We start from the raw sequence: 16095 nt of genomic DNA on the forward strand, positions 1-16095 counted from the left end.
GGCACTGCCTTTATTTGGGGCTGTCAGAGACTCAGGTTCCATTGCTGAGTTCTACAACAAAATGAAGAAAGAAAGTACAATCTTAAAGGACAGTGATTTTAGTACAACTAAAATAGCCTTGAGAATCTTATGTTCCTACAAGTCCAAAGTCAGGGATTAAAAAAAAAAAAAAAGTTAACCTTATTTCTTTTATTTCTGTTCATATCCTTAGTGCTTATACTGAGAGCACTGCTAATTTCAATGTTCACTTACTTATAAAATGTTACATATGGTTACATAAAATACTTAATACAATTAAAGAAATTGCATTTCTATATACCTATATACCTATATACCAATAATGAAGCAAAAAAAAAGATAAATTTTAAAAAATCTCATTTACAAATGTACCAAAAATAATAAGATATCTAGGAATAAACCTAACCAAAGAGGTAAAAGTCCTGTACACTGCAAACTATAAAATGCTCATGAAAGAAACTGAAGAGGACACAAAGAAATGGAAAGACATTCCATGCTCATAGATCAAAGAACAAATATTATTAAAATGTCTATACTACCCAAAGCAATCTACACATTTAATGCAATCCCTGTCAAAATACCAACAGCATTTTTCACAGAACTAGAACAAAGAAGCCTAAAATTTATATGGAATCACAGAAGACCCCAAATAGCCAAAGTAATCTTCAAAAAGAAAAACAAAGATGGAGGATCATGATTCCAGACTTCAAGTTATATTACAAAGCTGTAGTAATCCATAATCTCTATACCCAACATGGGCCTTAAACTCATAACCCCGAAATCAAGAGTCCCATGCTCTAACAACTGAAGCCTGCCAGGCACCCACAAAGCTACAGTCATCAAAGATGTATGGTTCTAGCACAAATAAAGACACACAGATCAATACAACAGAACATAAAATCCAGAAATGAACCAACAATTATACAATTAATCTTCAACAAAGCAGGAAAGAACATCCAGTCGGAAAGACAGTCTCTACAACAAATGGTGTTGAGAAAACTGGCAGCCAGCCACATACAGAAGAATGAACTGAACCACTTCCTTGCAGCATACACAAAAGTAAGTTAAAAATGGATTAAAGACCTAAATGTGATTCAGGAAACCATAAAAATTCTAGAGGAGAAAACAGGCAGCAACTTCTTTGACATCAGTTGAAGCAGGTTCTTACTAGATATGTCCCCTGAAGCAAGGGAAACAAAAACAAAAATAAACTACTGGGACTATATCAAAATAAAAAGCTTCTGCACAGTGAAGGAAATAATTGACAAAACTAAAAGAAAACTTACAGAATGGGAGAAGATATTTGCAAATAACATCCAAGAAAGGGTTAGTATCCAAAATACACAAAGAACTTACATAATTCAACACACCCAAAAAACCTCACAAATAATCCAATTAAAAAATGGGCAGAAGACATGAACAGACATTTCTCCAAAGAAGGCATACAGATCAGGACACGTGGGTGGCTCAGCAGTTGAGCGCCTGCCTTTGGTCCACAGCATGATCCTGGAATTCCGGGATCGAGTCCCACCCACATCAGGCTCCCTGCATGGAGCCTGCTTCTCCCTCTGCCATGTCTCTGCCTCTCTCTGTGTCTCCCATGAATAAATAAGTAAAATCTTAAATTAAAAAAAAAAAAAAAGACAGATGGCCAACAGACATATGAAAAGATACTCATCATCATTCACCATCAGGAATATGCAAATCAAAACCACAATGAGATATCACCCCCCACCTGTCAGAATGGCTAAAATCAACATCACAAGAAAAACAGATGCTGGTGAGGATCTGGAAAAAAGGAACCTGCCTGCACTGTTGGTGGGAATGCACAATGGTGCAGTTACTTATTCTAGAAAACAGTATGGAGCTCCCTCAGAAAATTAAAAATAGAACTAACCCATGATCCAGCAATTTTACTACTAGGTATTTACCCAAAGAATACAAAAATACTGATTTGAAGGGACACATGTACTCTGGTATATTAGCAGCATCATTTAAAATAGCCAATTTATGGAAGCAGTCCAAGTATCCATTAACTGATGAATGGATTAAGATGTGGTATATACATACAATGGAATATTATTTAACCATAAAAAAGAATGAAATCTTGCCATTTGCAACGACATGGATGGATCCAGAGACTATTATGCTAAGTGAAATAAGTCAGAGAAAGACAAATTCTGTATGATTTCACTCACATGTGGAATTTAAGAAACAAAACAAGGGGAAAAAATTAGAGGGAGGGAGAGAGAAAGAGAAATCAAGAAACAGACTTTTAATTATAGAGAACAAACTGATGGTTACCAGAGGGAAGGGGAGTGTGGGGATGGGTGAAATAGATGATAGGGATTAAGGAGTGCACTTGTCATGATAAGCACTGGGTATTGAATGGAAGTGTTGAATCGCTATATTGTACAACCTGAAACTAGTATAATACTGTATGTTAACTGACTAGAATTAAAATAAAAACAAAAAAAATTTAGGGATGCCTGGGTAGCTCCGCAGTTAGCCATCTGCCTTCGACTCAGGGTGTGATCCCGGTTCAGGGATCAAGTCCCACATTGTTATCCTTGCAGGGAGCCTGCTTCTTCCTCTGCCTATGTCTCTGCCTCTCTCTCTGTGTCTCTCATGAATAAATAAATAAAATTTTAAAAAAATTTAAACAAGAAAGAACTTAGGTGGGCCCAGATGGCTCAGTCAGTTAAGCATCTGCCTTTGGCTCAGGTCATGATCCCAGGGTCCTGGGATCCAGCCCCTCATCAAGCTCCCTGTTCAGTGGGTAGCCTGCTTCTCCTTCTCCCTCTGCCTGCTGCTCCCTCTGCTTGTGCTTTCTCTCTTGCTCTCTGTCAAATAAATAAAAATCCTTAAAATTAAAAAAAAAAGAAAAAGAAAATTAAGAGAAAGGACTTAGGGGAAGTGGGGCCCCTAAAATAAAGAGAAAGGACTTAGGGGACTGCCTGGGTGGCTCAAGTCAGTTGAGTATTTGACTCCAAGTCATGGTCCCCAGGTTGTGAGATCAAGCCCCACATCAGGCTCTGTACTCAGTGGGGAGTATGCTTGAGATTCTTTCCCTCTGACTCTCCACAACCCGCCCCCCAGCTCGTGCATGTTCTTGCTTGCTCGAACACTCTCTCTCTCAAATTAATCATCTTTAAAAAAAGAATGTCTAAATGTCTAAGAAGACATTTAATGTCTAAATGTCTTAGAAGACATTTAATATACTACGAAGATTCTATAATCCTAAAAGTCAATTAACTATAAATACATAATTAAAATATTTTTTAAAAACCTATAGTATTAAACTTTTTGAAGAGTTAGTAGTGACAGTTTTCTTAATAATGCATGTCTTGTTTGTAGCTATGTTTTTTTAAAAGATTAATATTTGTAGTATCTCCCAACAAAGATTGGCTCTTGACACATAACAGCTGAAAGTTACTTGTGCACATGCACATATATGCCCATGTGTGTATTCAGAAAGACACACTATATATTACACAAAATAAACATTGACATTGTTTTAAAGTGTTTTCAAAAGCATCACTTACTTTATCCTCAACAACTCCAAATTAAAGTTAATATAGCTGCATTCTAGAGATAATGTGAGGAAAAAAAAATAAATTCTGAAGGTTTTTACATCTTTCCCCAAATTGAAACATTTCAAGGTCTTCACAAAAGCAAAAGAAACAAACCATAGCTCTTGGTCAATTTTATGTTCTAAACCCAAGAAAAACTACATATTAAGACTGATAGATTATACTTCAATAAAGAGTTGACTAAAATAAATATTCGACCAAATATATTACTGTAAGTCCTGTAGGAAAGGAGTTAAAATTGCATTTTTCTTGAATAAGAATATACTAGAATTTACCACATGCCTACTGCTTCCTGATTTTTCTTGGCCCTAGAAATTCCTTGGTCTTAGTAGTATTACTTATTAAAAATAAACCAAGAAAGAATCCAAGCTATTGTGATAAGGCTCTTCTGTCTTATCAATCTAACTACAAATAAGATAAGAAATTATAATTTGAAACAATGTACCATCTGTTATCATAAGTTAATATGTGCTATCAACATTTTAATGTTTTTACTGAAACAATATCCAACAAAACCTTTTTAAAATCACTGCACCGATTCCAGGCTGATTCTTGCCCCAAGTGCAGACTGAAGGCTGTTTGGCCAATTTGAGGAAGTTGTCCACCAGCTGCTGTTTCTGTCCATTGGGATTCACCAAGTGGAAGGCCTTTGCCAGGGTTTTCAGTTCAGGAGCAGAAAGCAGTTCAAGTACTTCAGAGAGCTCTTGCAACTCAGACTCTGAAATGGATTAAAAAAAAAAAAAAAGGTAAACATAGTTTTAAAGATTTTTATTATTTTCTAGCTCTATTGACTTTGAGAAGAATGAAGCTTACTTAAATGCAAATATAATGAACAAGACAAATTTTAACTGAATCTGTAATATCATCAAGGAAGACTTACAATCCAAAGCATACCCAGGTGGATGAATAGCTGAGCAAACCATGTGAGAAACTTAGGTGGGTTATACATTTTAAATGGAGTTGGTGACCTTGAACTCTTGACCTTCGGTCTCTATTGAACTCAAGGAATGAGCAACAAATCCATCCCCCCAGTTGATAAAGGGGGAAATTTTTGATGTAAGAACTCTGACACAACAGTTTTTTTCAGTCTGCCCTGGATGGCTCTAGCAGGCCACAGTCCAACTGCCTTAAGGTTCTTTACCACGGGAACTTCAAACAAACCAATCAAAAAGCAAGCTTTGGTCTTGCTCGTTTCTGGGAACAGTTTTATTTCATTATACTAATAGCTGATTAGTAGCTGACAATTATGAGGAACTTAGATAGGTACAATAACACTGTTTGAAGTAACATTATGATTTGGGGACAGCAGCTCCCTGAGAATCAACTCTGCATTTGGGAAGTGTCTCTAAAAATCCAAATCCCAGGGGAACAACCATCCAGTCGCCAGTCTCCACTACAGTTTGAGGCAGCTACTTTATGGATAAGACCATTTTGAATTATTCATGCAGAAGCCATTTCTTTTTTGGAATGGGACGGGGTGAGGAGTGAGTTGCTGGACCTCGGATTATGGTTTGCTAGGTTTAGAGGCAGCCAGTGATTGAACTAGTGAGTAGATGGATAAGAGCATAATTAAAGACTTGTTTTTATGGTAGATTTTCTGTAAAAATCTTAAATGTTTCTTTTTAGGCTAGCCAGATCTATGTACCTATGTACAGATGACCACTCTGTTTTCTTCACTGACTATGCTGTGACATTAAAATGGGTTTAAGAAGACAAAACTCTGCCTTTCACTCTATGAAAAGTTACTCGCCCATAAGACGTTAAGTTCTGGGTTTTTTCCTACTCTGGAAATGCACAGCTCTGCTCTGGATTCCTCTCTGCAAGGCAGAAAGCTACTGGTTATGTATGGCACATTGCAGGGCTTTCCTCATACATTTCTGGCAGATTTGCCCAAATCTTCAGATGGGCTGGGTTGTACATACAGCATCCCCTCTCCCAAATATGGGATCTGAAATACACTGATAGTGATGCTAGATATATTAATTTTTAAAACTGTATAGTAAATGTCTTTAGTCCTAGGTTTGTGGTGTGTTCATTTGTGTTAATGTACAGGAAAGAGACATGGACTTGATGGTTATGGGGAGTGTATCTTGATATGTGTACAGGGGTGAATACTGCTAAATTATTAACAGCTTTTCATTTAGGGGTGAGTCATGTGACAAGTGGCCTAATCAGAAAAATGAAGGAGCAAAGATACAAGCTTTACCAAGTGATGAAGTAAACAAGATTTTGTATCTGTTTTTTATCAGGTGTTGTAAAATTTGTGCATGGCTTTTTTCGTTGTGGCTTAGTAATAATTGGTAGAGAAGAAAAGAGGAGGAAAACCCCTCAGCTTTGCTAACCAGTCTTTTCAAAGGTACATAGTTGAGGTGTAAAATCTGATTGGCTTAATGTGTTGAAAAGATCCTATCCTTTATAATATTCACCCCATCCTGTAATCCTCTGTGTAAAGGAATGACATTGTTGTATTCTAGTAATTCACTGTGATTTATAACAAACCAGTGATGTCATTCTATTGTGCACTTTGGTCAAACCATTTCCATGACTTTAATAAACAGAGTAAACTTGCTGACTGCAAAAAAAAATGCAAGTACAATGAAATTCTACTGCAGAAATTGTAATTAGTAGGGACGCCTGGGTGGCTCTGTCAGTGCAGCTGTCCGACTTTTGATTTCAGCTCTGCTCATGATCTCAAGAGTTATGAGATCAAGCCCCACATCAGGCCCTGCACTAGGCACAGAGCCTGCTTAAGATTCTCTTTATTCCTCTCCCTCTACCCCATCCCTCTCTTATTAAAAAAAAAAAAAAAAAAAAAGGAACTGTAATTAGTTTGTCAAACCAATTATTACAGAATATGGAAAATAGGTATCTCATAAAAGTTATAAAATACAATTTCTCACTAAAAAGTAAAGTCTGAATAACATAAAGACACATATGGGGCAGCCCTGATGGCTCAGTGGTTTAGCGCTGCCTTCAGCCCGGGGTGTGATCCTGGAGGCCCAGGATCGAGTCCCACGTCAGGCTCTCTGCATGGAGCTTCCTTCTCCCTCTGCCAGTGTCTCTGCCTCTCTCTCTCTCTCTCTGTGTCTCATGAATAAATAAATAAAAATCTTAAAAAAAAAAAAGACACATATGGGTAACTATTATGGCTTAGACACCCTCATTAAAAACTCACTGGTATATTTGCTGATTACAAGGCCTCCAACTGGACCTCTCCCAAACAGATCAGAGTAAACTGACCATCAGCTCTGCTCTCCCTGTACAGGCCTCTGGCTGGAAACCTTTTTATGTGTTCAATTACTGAACAAACATACACATGTATGCTATCACGAGACCCAGACACCAGTCTAGACCTGAGATTCAGCTGAATCAGACCTGGCTGGTGTCTGCCTTCAAGGCACTTACAGCTTAGGGCAATGCCTTTTTCCTCCATTCAGTAAAGACTTACTAGGTGCACACTGCATGCCAAGTAATGTTCTATGGCCCTGGGCACACTACAATGAACAAACCAAGTCCTGGCCACAAGCAGCTCACCTCTTTCTTTGCATGACAAGCAAGTAAGTAGGTATGTCAGGTGCTGAGAACTATGATAAATAAAAACAAAACTGGCTGAGGCAAAGCAAACGTAGCAGGAGGGCTGGTTCCATGTAGGGTGGTCAGACTGACCTCTGAAGAGGTGATGCAGAGCTGGGTGAATTGAGGGAGCTATGGCAGCAAGTACAAGGCTCTGAAAGCAGTGCACTCAGCTTGCTGCAGAACCCCAAGGAGAGCTCTGTGGCCACAGCAGAGTGAGCAGGACCGTGTCCCATGGGGTCATGCAGATCGAGGGCAGGACTTGGACTTGATTGAGCACAATAGTGAGCCACTGGGGTTGTGGTTAAAGGTCATTTAAAGGTAAGTCAAGGCTCACCTGCAGCAATCACCTGGCATGCATGTCAAACTTGTGAATTTATGAATCTGCACCAAACCGTCCAAGTCAGGTGAGGACAGAAGCTCCCCAGTGGCCCTTATGGACTGATGTGTTGGAAGCAGTGCTCCAAGCAGGGCCTGCATCCTGCTGCCTAATCCCTCTCATTCAAGCTTCTTAACTGAGCCCCTCTGCCTTTTCCCCCAGTCCCAGCACATCACCTAACCTCACTTTACTAAGTGCTCTTCACTACAAACTTCCACACAGAAACCACCTGGCTTTGGTCTGATTTGCCTATTTCAAGACTGACAAGTCAAGACTGTCAGCAACGGGGCAGCCCGCGTGGTTTAGCGCCACCTTTGGCCCAGGGTGTGATCCTGGAGACCCCGGATGGAGTCCCATATTGGGCTCCCTGCATGGAGCCTGCTTCTCCCTCTGCCTCTCTCGGTCTCCTGTCTCTCTCTGTGTCTCGAATGAATGAATGAATGAATGAATAAACAAAATTAAAAAAAAAAAGGCTGTCAGCAACTACCTAAGACTCACATTCTCCCTCCACCAATGTTTCCAGTACAATATCACTTTCAGTCCAGGTAGGTAGGTGCTTAATGGATGCTACAGACAAGACCACCAAAACTACAGTCTCATAGGTTTAAATCAACGAACTTGAGGCAATCAACTTACATACTACAAGAGCTGTATGTGTGTACATGAGGGGGTGGATGAAGCTTTTAGAGGCAATATTAGCTTCAAGTAAACCAGCTTCATTCTATCACAAAGATGAGGCAGCTGAATGAGTCAGATTCTTGCTAGAAGGTGAGAGCTGAGAAGGGGTGAGTTTCTTCACTGACTCAGTGAGGGAGACTTTTGAGGACCTTCAGGGACCCAGGGGAGACTTTATTGTCCTCAACATGAGACAGTCAAGAAAACAACAAATAGTCTTCACCCAGGCTAAGAATGGCTTTAACATGAATAATTTGTTGTCCTAAGGTTAAAAATTCAATTTTTAAAAATTAGTATTTGCCAGGCACCAACAGCACCATCATTCTGCAGAAACTGAGTTCTTCATGCCCTATTTTCAGATTACATTTCCTTTGACTAATCATACCTGTCTGCAGAAAGCCTGCTTGCTGCAATTCTCCAATCACAGGTGTTAAATCAGGGGCAATCTCTTCATATTCCAATTTACTCATTTTAATCCAGCTGAATTTACGTTGAAAAAGTCTTACATATAACTTCTGACCACTAGCTGCAATAAAGTTATGAAAAATATTATCTCCCTTCTCAAAACAATATACTTTTCAAAACAGAGTTGAGTAAAATATATTCTATTAGAAATACACTTATGGTGGGGCACCTGGGTGGCTGTCGGTTAGTTCAGACTCTTGGTTTTGGCTTGGGTCATGATCTCATGGATCATGAGACAAGCCCTGAATCGGGCTCTGTGCTCAGCAGGGAGTCTGCCTGAGATTCTCTCCCTTCGCCCCACCCCCTACTCACACACATGCGCACACTCTCTGAAATAAATAAAATATAATGAATCTCAAAAAAAAAAAAAAAAGAAAGAAATACACCTATGCTTACTCAAGCCCTGGACCAGCTCTGCCTCTTGTGCATTATCCAAGTCAATGAACCTTACCAAGACTCCATTTTCTGTTAAAAAAAAAAAGGGGGGGGGGTCCTGGGGAAATAACACCATCTTCCCAATGCTGGTGAAAAGATTAAACAAGATGATGTATTTGATGATGGGCAGATCAACCACTAAAAATTTCCAAAATTGGTAATGGTTATTGGCCATTTCAAAACTTCTAAGAACCAGGTTTCTCATTTTTCTAGCCACCAATACTTTCACTCAGAGAAGCCCTACTCAGAATTCCAGTTTTTTTGTTCTCTGCTTTCAGCTTAATATGCATGACTCTATTATTGGCTGAAAATAATCTGAAAAGATTTTCAAAATATGTGTAGGTTTGGTAAAGCAACCATCCCTAACTCAGTGATCTTGGCAAAGTTATTTGATTAACCTGGTCACAAATTTCCTGTTATCTGGATTATCTTTAAATTTCTGCCAATTCAGGAACCCTGAATGGGTGGCTCAGCGGTTTAGCGCCTGCCTTCGGCTCAGGGCACGATCCTGGAGTCCTGGGATCGAGTCGCACATTGGGCCCCCTGCACGAGGCCTGCTTCTCCCTCTGCCTCTCTCTCTGTCTCTCATGAATAAACAAATAAAATCTTTAAAATAAATAGATTTCTGCCAATTCTAAAATGGTATAATTACACTTCTTAAATCTTCAACTTTTTTTCATTTTTTTCTTTAAAGAGGGAAACTCACAAATGCAATGAAACGCCGGGACACCTGCACCCCGATGTTTCTAGCAGCAATGGCCACGATAGCCAAACTGTGGAAGGAGCCTCGGTGTCCAACGAAAGATGAATGGATAAAGAAGATGTGGTTTATGTATACAATGGAATATTACTCAGCTATTAGAAATGACAAATACCCACCATTTGCTTCAACGTGGATGGAACTGGAGGGTATTATGCTGAGTGAAGTGGGTCAGTCGGAGAGGGACAAACATTATATGTTCTCATTCATTTGGGGAATATAAATAATAGTGAAGGGGAAAATAAGGGAGGGGAGAGGAAATGTGTGGGAGGTATCAGAGGGGGAGACGGAACGTAGAGACTGCTAGCTCTGGGAAACGAGCTAGGGGTGGTGGAGGGGGGGGAGGGCGGGGGGTGGGAGTGAATGGGTGACGGGCACTGGGTGTTATTCTGTATGTTAGTAAATTGAACACCAATAAAAAATAAATAAATAAATAAATTCTTACATTGGCATAGGAAAAAAAAAAAAAAGAGGGAAACTCAATTAGCAACACTTATTTTCACATAGAGACACTGCAAATGACTATTGGTGGGGAGCCATACACAAGAATCTACCAAAACTTGCACTAGGGAAACTATTCATACTTCTCAATTATACAGAGGCACACAGACTACTCAAATGCTCGCATGAATGCAACCAGCACCCAACCAAAGATCTGTGACTTCTGTGGATAGAAGAGTAATGGGGTGTCATTTATGTCCATGTTCTGGTGAGGATAGCACAAGTAGAGATGGAGGCTGTGTGGATAATTTGTGCAACTATGCGCAGAGAAGTATCACTCACATGTTAAAAGTAATACAACGGGATGCCTGGGTGGCTTATTTGGTCAAATGTCTGCCTTTGGCTTAGGTTATGAACTCAGAGTCCTGGGATCCAGCCCCCCATTGGGCTCCTTGCTTAGTGAGGAGTCGGCTTCTCCCTCTCTCTCTGCTCCTCCCCCTGCTCGTGCTATCAAATAAATAAATAAAATCTCTAAAAAAAAAAAAAAAGTAATACAACGAAGACTGTAATTTCATTGTGGGAATTTAAAACAAAGACCCTTCTCCTGAACATTACTAGTAATATTTAAGATTTTTTTTTAATCCAACTGAAGAGTCAGACAAGATTACTAATAATGAGAGGTGAGCATAGCCCTGAAGTAAGCTTTCCGCAGCTCAGAAGGGACTTCGTTCCGAAAAGCTACCATGGCCCCTTGGATTAGCAGTGCAACAACCAGGGTGGCTTCTGCTCCAAATCAGCACTAAGGACTTACAGCCACCACTGGCTGCCAAGGAACTGAGGCACAGACCAGTATTTTTAAATGCACCAACTTAGCCTAAAAGTTTCCAATTCCTCCACACCCTACCCTTAAAAAGCGAAGTCTAGAAACCTAAAACATTGTTGGGAGGGAAAAATATGCCTTAATATGCCTTGGTTTGTTCTTTCCTATATTCTACTTCACTTTCATTTTTGAGAAAATGGTATGTGAAAACAATAAAGCAACAACCTAAGTTAAGCTTGATTGCATGCTCAGAATGCAAAGTACACTTTCCTAAATCCCTATTTTTTTTTTAACCTGGAAAAGGCTATTTTACAACCATCAAATACACATATAAAGGAAAAACAGGTGCTTCCATTATAACCAAAGTAGAGCTTGTAAGGATGATAGTGCAGAAGCAAACATCCCTAGCCACAAAATCCTGTCTCTTTGTCATGCATATTCTTCTCAAACCTTGTATGTAGCTGGCTGCTTCCCCTGAGTATTCCCAGAGGACTCAGAACCACACTGACTCCTTGTGGTCATTAGATTACTAGCCAAATCAGGAAAGCAAATGGAGGAACATAAGGTTAAGATACCTGATAATTGATAGAATTTAGTTACAATTTCCTTCTCATGTTCATCGAAGAGCATCCTATCCTCTTCATTCTCAAATACAGCTTTCAGCACCACCAGGAAACTCCGAAGGTAGTAAGGATGATTTGGTGGTACTGTTCTTGTTTCATCAGGAACATCATAGCTTGACCCCTGCTCTGAAGTAATTCTGCAAGTGATTTCATTCTTTAGGTCACTATCACCTTCCAGAGGAAGGACATGGATGTTACAGCCTTTAGAAACATCATGTGCAGAACTAGGAGATTTTGTCTCCCAGTTTAACAACTGGGTTTTAGCTTCTGAAGCAACAGTCATTTTTTCTTCTTCACAACTACCTGCCTCACATTTTTCAACATCTTTATCATCTACTCCTGTGATACTCTCCCACTTTGCAAGACTTTCCTCTGAAGTAGACTCCACTGGATTCCCAAGAGTTAAATCTGGTGAAAATAACACAGAAGCATTATCTGAGAAGGCAGGGGTGAGGGATGATCGCCCCCATTCCTGGGTAGCCTTTTGGCTTTCAGTTTCCAGTATTTTAGTGCCTTCTACACTATGTTCAGAAATTCTCTGCTCCTCAAGAGAGTCACAGGTAAATACGTTTTCCTTTTGAGAACTATTCTCCAAAATTTGATCCTTGTCCTCAATCTCTGAACAGTTGTCAACCAGGTTCCTACCCACTGTGGATAAGGAACTCTGTGGACTCTTATTGGCAAATTCCTCATTATTCTTACATATTGATTTTTTAGCTTCTGCGTATCTTCTGGACAATTTAGATGACAGGCTTCCCAGAGTAATGACTTTCACATTATGATGTCTCTGCTTATCTTGATTTTTGCACATCAATTTATCATTATTTTTAAAGTAAGGGCTGGTCTGCTGTCTTTTGACCATTTTTATGGAATTACTTTGGTCAGGGATTAAACCCGTCTTTGACGGTGACAACTTTCCCGGTGTTACATCTTCTAAGACAACATTGGTTAAATTTACTGTGGACACATCTGAATTCATTAAGCCAACATGCCTCAGATCAACTGGAGTAATGTCATCACTGTTAACACCAACACACTTTTCATCAAGATGCTGGTTTAAGTCATACCTTGGCACCATTTTACTACAAACAGGGCAGGCAAGTTTAGCGGGTGGTGCATTGTTAAAAAAAGAAATAATGGAGTTATACTCATTTTTTTTAGTTTTACTGATTGATAAACTTCTACGAGGTCTTTTCTTTGCAGGAGATTTCTCTTCTGACATAATGAGTATTAGAAAAACTGGGTGTTTCCAGTAATAAAACCCGGGATATTACTGGGTAAAGACAGCAGTGGTTCACTTTTACTTCCCTGGCTTGAAATAATAACAAGCGGGCTTCTATTTGACTTCATGTTTTCATGTAGTCAGCTTCTTCTCCCTACAACATAAAACACATGTGGATTAAAAATACTGTTCTGAGTTCGACAATAGAGCCGGGGGCTCCCCGGGCACCACCTCCTCCTCCACACAACAATGTGCAACCACCGTCTCCGTGAGGTCAGGAAAGTCCTGGCCTTGGGACCGACCAGGGCTCTGCTCCGGGTTCACACGCAATATCTCGCGGTGACCCTCGGCCATCAAACCACCGCGTGAGGCTCCGCAGGGATCATTCCTGAGGCTTTTTATGATCTCAAACTATCCATTTGTAAAAAGCGAAAGCCTGACGGTTCCAGATTCCTTTTTTAAACCCCTGCATCAGTGACTTTTTCCGGGAGGAAGAAAGCCCATCTGCACGACCCCGGGTCAGCTCGGTCTCACAGGCTCGCACAGCACCTCCCCCCTCCCTCCAAGTCGCGGGCATCTGTCACCACGCCCCGGGCCCCCAGGGCAGGCGCGGCCACCGCACCTCCGAGGCTCCGGGGCGCGCGGCCGGGCCTCCCCGCCGGGGCCGCGGGCGCGCACCTGGGCTCCGCCACCACGCCCGCCCGCCCTCGGTCCTCCGCCCCCCGCCCTCCGCCCTCCGCCCTCCGCCCTCCGCCCGGCCGCCTCTAGTCGCCAGCGCTCCCCCATGCGGCCCGCACCCCGGACCCCGCGCCCCGCGCCCCCGGACCCCGGCCGGCCGCCCCAGGCTTCCCACCCAGCTCCGCGCGGCCAGACATGCCCAGCCTATCTCCGCGTCTCGGCTCGCCACAGGCGCGGCAAGCGGAGGCCCGAGTAATCGATCCCCTCCCTTCACAGCGCAGGCTGCCCCCCACCCCTCCTCCCGAGGGGCCGAAGCCGAGCCGGGGGCTCCCCGGGCACCTCCTCCTCCACACCTGGCGACCCCTGTCCGTGCACCCGGACCGAACCCCTGTCCCGAGCCGGTAGGAAGGTTGCTTGTGGGGGCGCACCCAGTGTCGGGCGGCCCCCTGGGCGAAGCTGCCCCCGCGGGCCCCGCGGACCCGCGCCCGGAGTCGGCTCGGGGGCTCAGCCGCGTGCTGCGCTCCCCCGAAGAGCCGCCGCCCGCCGCCTCGCCGCAGGAGGCCGGAGGGAGGAGCTCCAGAGCAGAGGCCCAATAAAGTGTAAAGTAGTTGGGCCGTGGGGAGTCGGGAGTACCCACTACTTCGGCCCTTTATATGGTTTCATTGTGAAGCGATACGGTTTCGTGTCCCAGAACGGCTGCTTAACAACGGAAAACTGTCACTGAGGCAGAGTGTACCAGTTACCAGCCCCTGAGCACCGACAGCAGCTGGTTCTAGCCTCCCCACGAATGACCCAGACTGCCCGCTCCCTGAGTGCAGGGCCCCGGGTACCCTTCACCAGTGCTCGCAGCAGGGCCAGCGTGTCCTTACTCCACACACAGCGTCGAAAGAATGCATGGATAGATGAACGAGCCGAAGGGGAAAGGGACGTGAATAGGGAATTCGGCCTCAAATACGTGTCAAGTGCCTGCCTTCCTGTCAGGTGAGGAGGTTCTTGATGCTCAAAATATGGCAGTGAACAGAATGAGGAATGGAGGAGGAGGAAAATCCCTGCCTTCATGGAAAATGCATTCTAGTGGAGGAAGACGGAAGGGAAAAAAAAGCAAAAAATAAAATAAATTATGTAGAGAATTAAAAGATGAATACTTCGAAGAGAAAGCCAGGAACATCAGGGTGAGGGTAGGGAGGACGACTACAGTATGAAAGAGTGGTAAGGAAGGGTTTCACTGAAAAAAGATGACCTATGAGCAGACTTGAAGGAGGTAAGGCAGTGGGTACTTGAGAAAAGGGGATTGTAAGCAGATGAAACAGCAACAGGGAGTGTCCCTTGAGCTAGAAGCTTGCCTAGCAGGTCTAGAAATACCAAGAAGGCCAAGACAACTCACTGGAGCAGGAGGGAAGTGAGAGAGGTAGGTAGCAGAGGGCAGGTCATGTAGGGGGCCAAACATTTTCTGTAAAGGGCCAGGTACTAAATGTTCTAGTCTTTTCTGGCCATTGGGTCTCTGGTCACACTGTTGTTGTAGTGTGAAAGCAGCCATAGACCATACGTAACATGAGTGTGGCTGGGTTCCAATAAAACTTTATTTACAGATAGCTGACTAGATTGGGCCTCTGGCTTTGGTCTGCTGACATTTGATAACAGGTCTTGATGGTCTTGCGGATTTTAGCATTTACTGTGAGTGATATGGAGGAACCACTCTGCCATCTATGTTAAGCATAGATGATGGGGGCAGAGGAAAGGGGAGACTGAAAGCAAGAATGGGAGCAGGGAACACAGAAAGCTAAGGAAGTAATCCAAGGAGAGATGATAGTGGCCTGGGTCAGAGCTAATGTTGAAGCTAAAAGAAATAGCAAGATTCTGTATACATTTAGTAGGTATAACCAACAGAATTTGTTCTTGGTGAAGGGTGTAAGGTGTAAGAGAAAGAAAAAAACTTTGCCCTGTCAACTAGGACAAAGGGGAAAGATATCAAGAGTTCAGTTTCAAACACATGTCTTAGTCCATTCAGGCCGCTTATAAACTGGATGGATTATAAATAACAGAAATTTACTTCTCACATTTCTTTTGACTGGAAGTCCAAGATCCAGGTGCCAGCAGGGTCAGGTGCTTCTTCTGGATCCCACACTTCTCATTGTATCCTCACATGGTGGAAGGGGCTGGGGAGCCCTGTAAGGTCTGTTTTATAAGAGCACTAATCCCATTCAGGAAGGCTCCTCTCTCATGACCTAATCACTTCCCAAAGACCCCCATCTCCTAATACCATTACATTGGGCGTTAGCATTTCAACATGAATTTGGGGGAGAAGAGGTGGGGCATATGCGAACGTTCAAATCACAGCAACATGTAAGTTTGAAATGCTAATCAGGGGATCCCTGGGTGGCTCAGCTGTTTAGTGCCTGCCTTCAGCTCAGGG

The 16095-nt window shown here is 42.5% G+C and overlaps 1 protein-coding gene across 5 annotated transcripts in view; it reads right to left on the minus strand.

Annotated features, from left to right (window-relative positions):
* Nucleotides 1–14202, minus strand: part of FAN1 (FANCD2 and FANCI associated nuclease 1) — a 40121-nt gene extending 25919 nt beyond the window's left edge. Inside the window, exons 1-4 of one of the 5 annotated variants that reach the window (XM_077868961.1) lie at nucleotides 14036–14202; nucleotides 11735–13158; nucleotides 8624–8764; nucleotides 4128–4329 (exon numbers count right to left, since the gene is read on the minus strand). In XM_077868961.1, coding sequence (XP_077725087.1) covers nucleotides 4128–4329; nucleotides 8624–8764; nucleotides 11735–13004 — 1613 coding nt within the window. In that variant the 5' untranslated portion in view covers nucleotides 13005–13158; nucleotides 14036–14202. Of the gene's footprint in view, nucleotides 1–4127; nucleotides 4330–8623; nucleotides 8765–11734; nucleotides 13578–13626; nucleotides 13733–13857; nucleotides 13910–14035 lie in introns of those variants that run through there. The other 4 variants (XM_077868953.1, XM_077868945.1, XM_077868975.1 and 1 more) reach the window with 4 other exon arrangements.
* Between the last annotated feature and the right edge of the window lie 1893 nt (nucleotides 14203–16095).

Source organism: Canis aureus, chromosome 2 (genome assembly GCF_053574225.1).
Source record: "Canis aureus isolate CA01 chromosome 2, VMU_Caureus_v.1.0, whole genome shotgun sequence".
Lineage (NCBI taxonomy): Eukaryota > Metazoa > Chordata > Mammalia > Carnivora > Canidae > Canis > Canis aureus.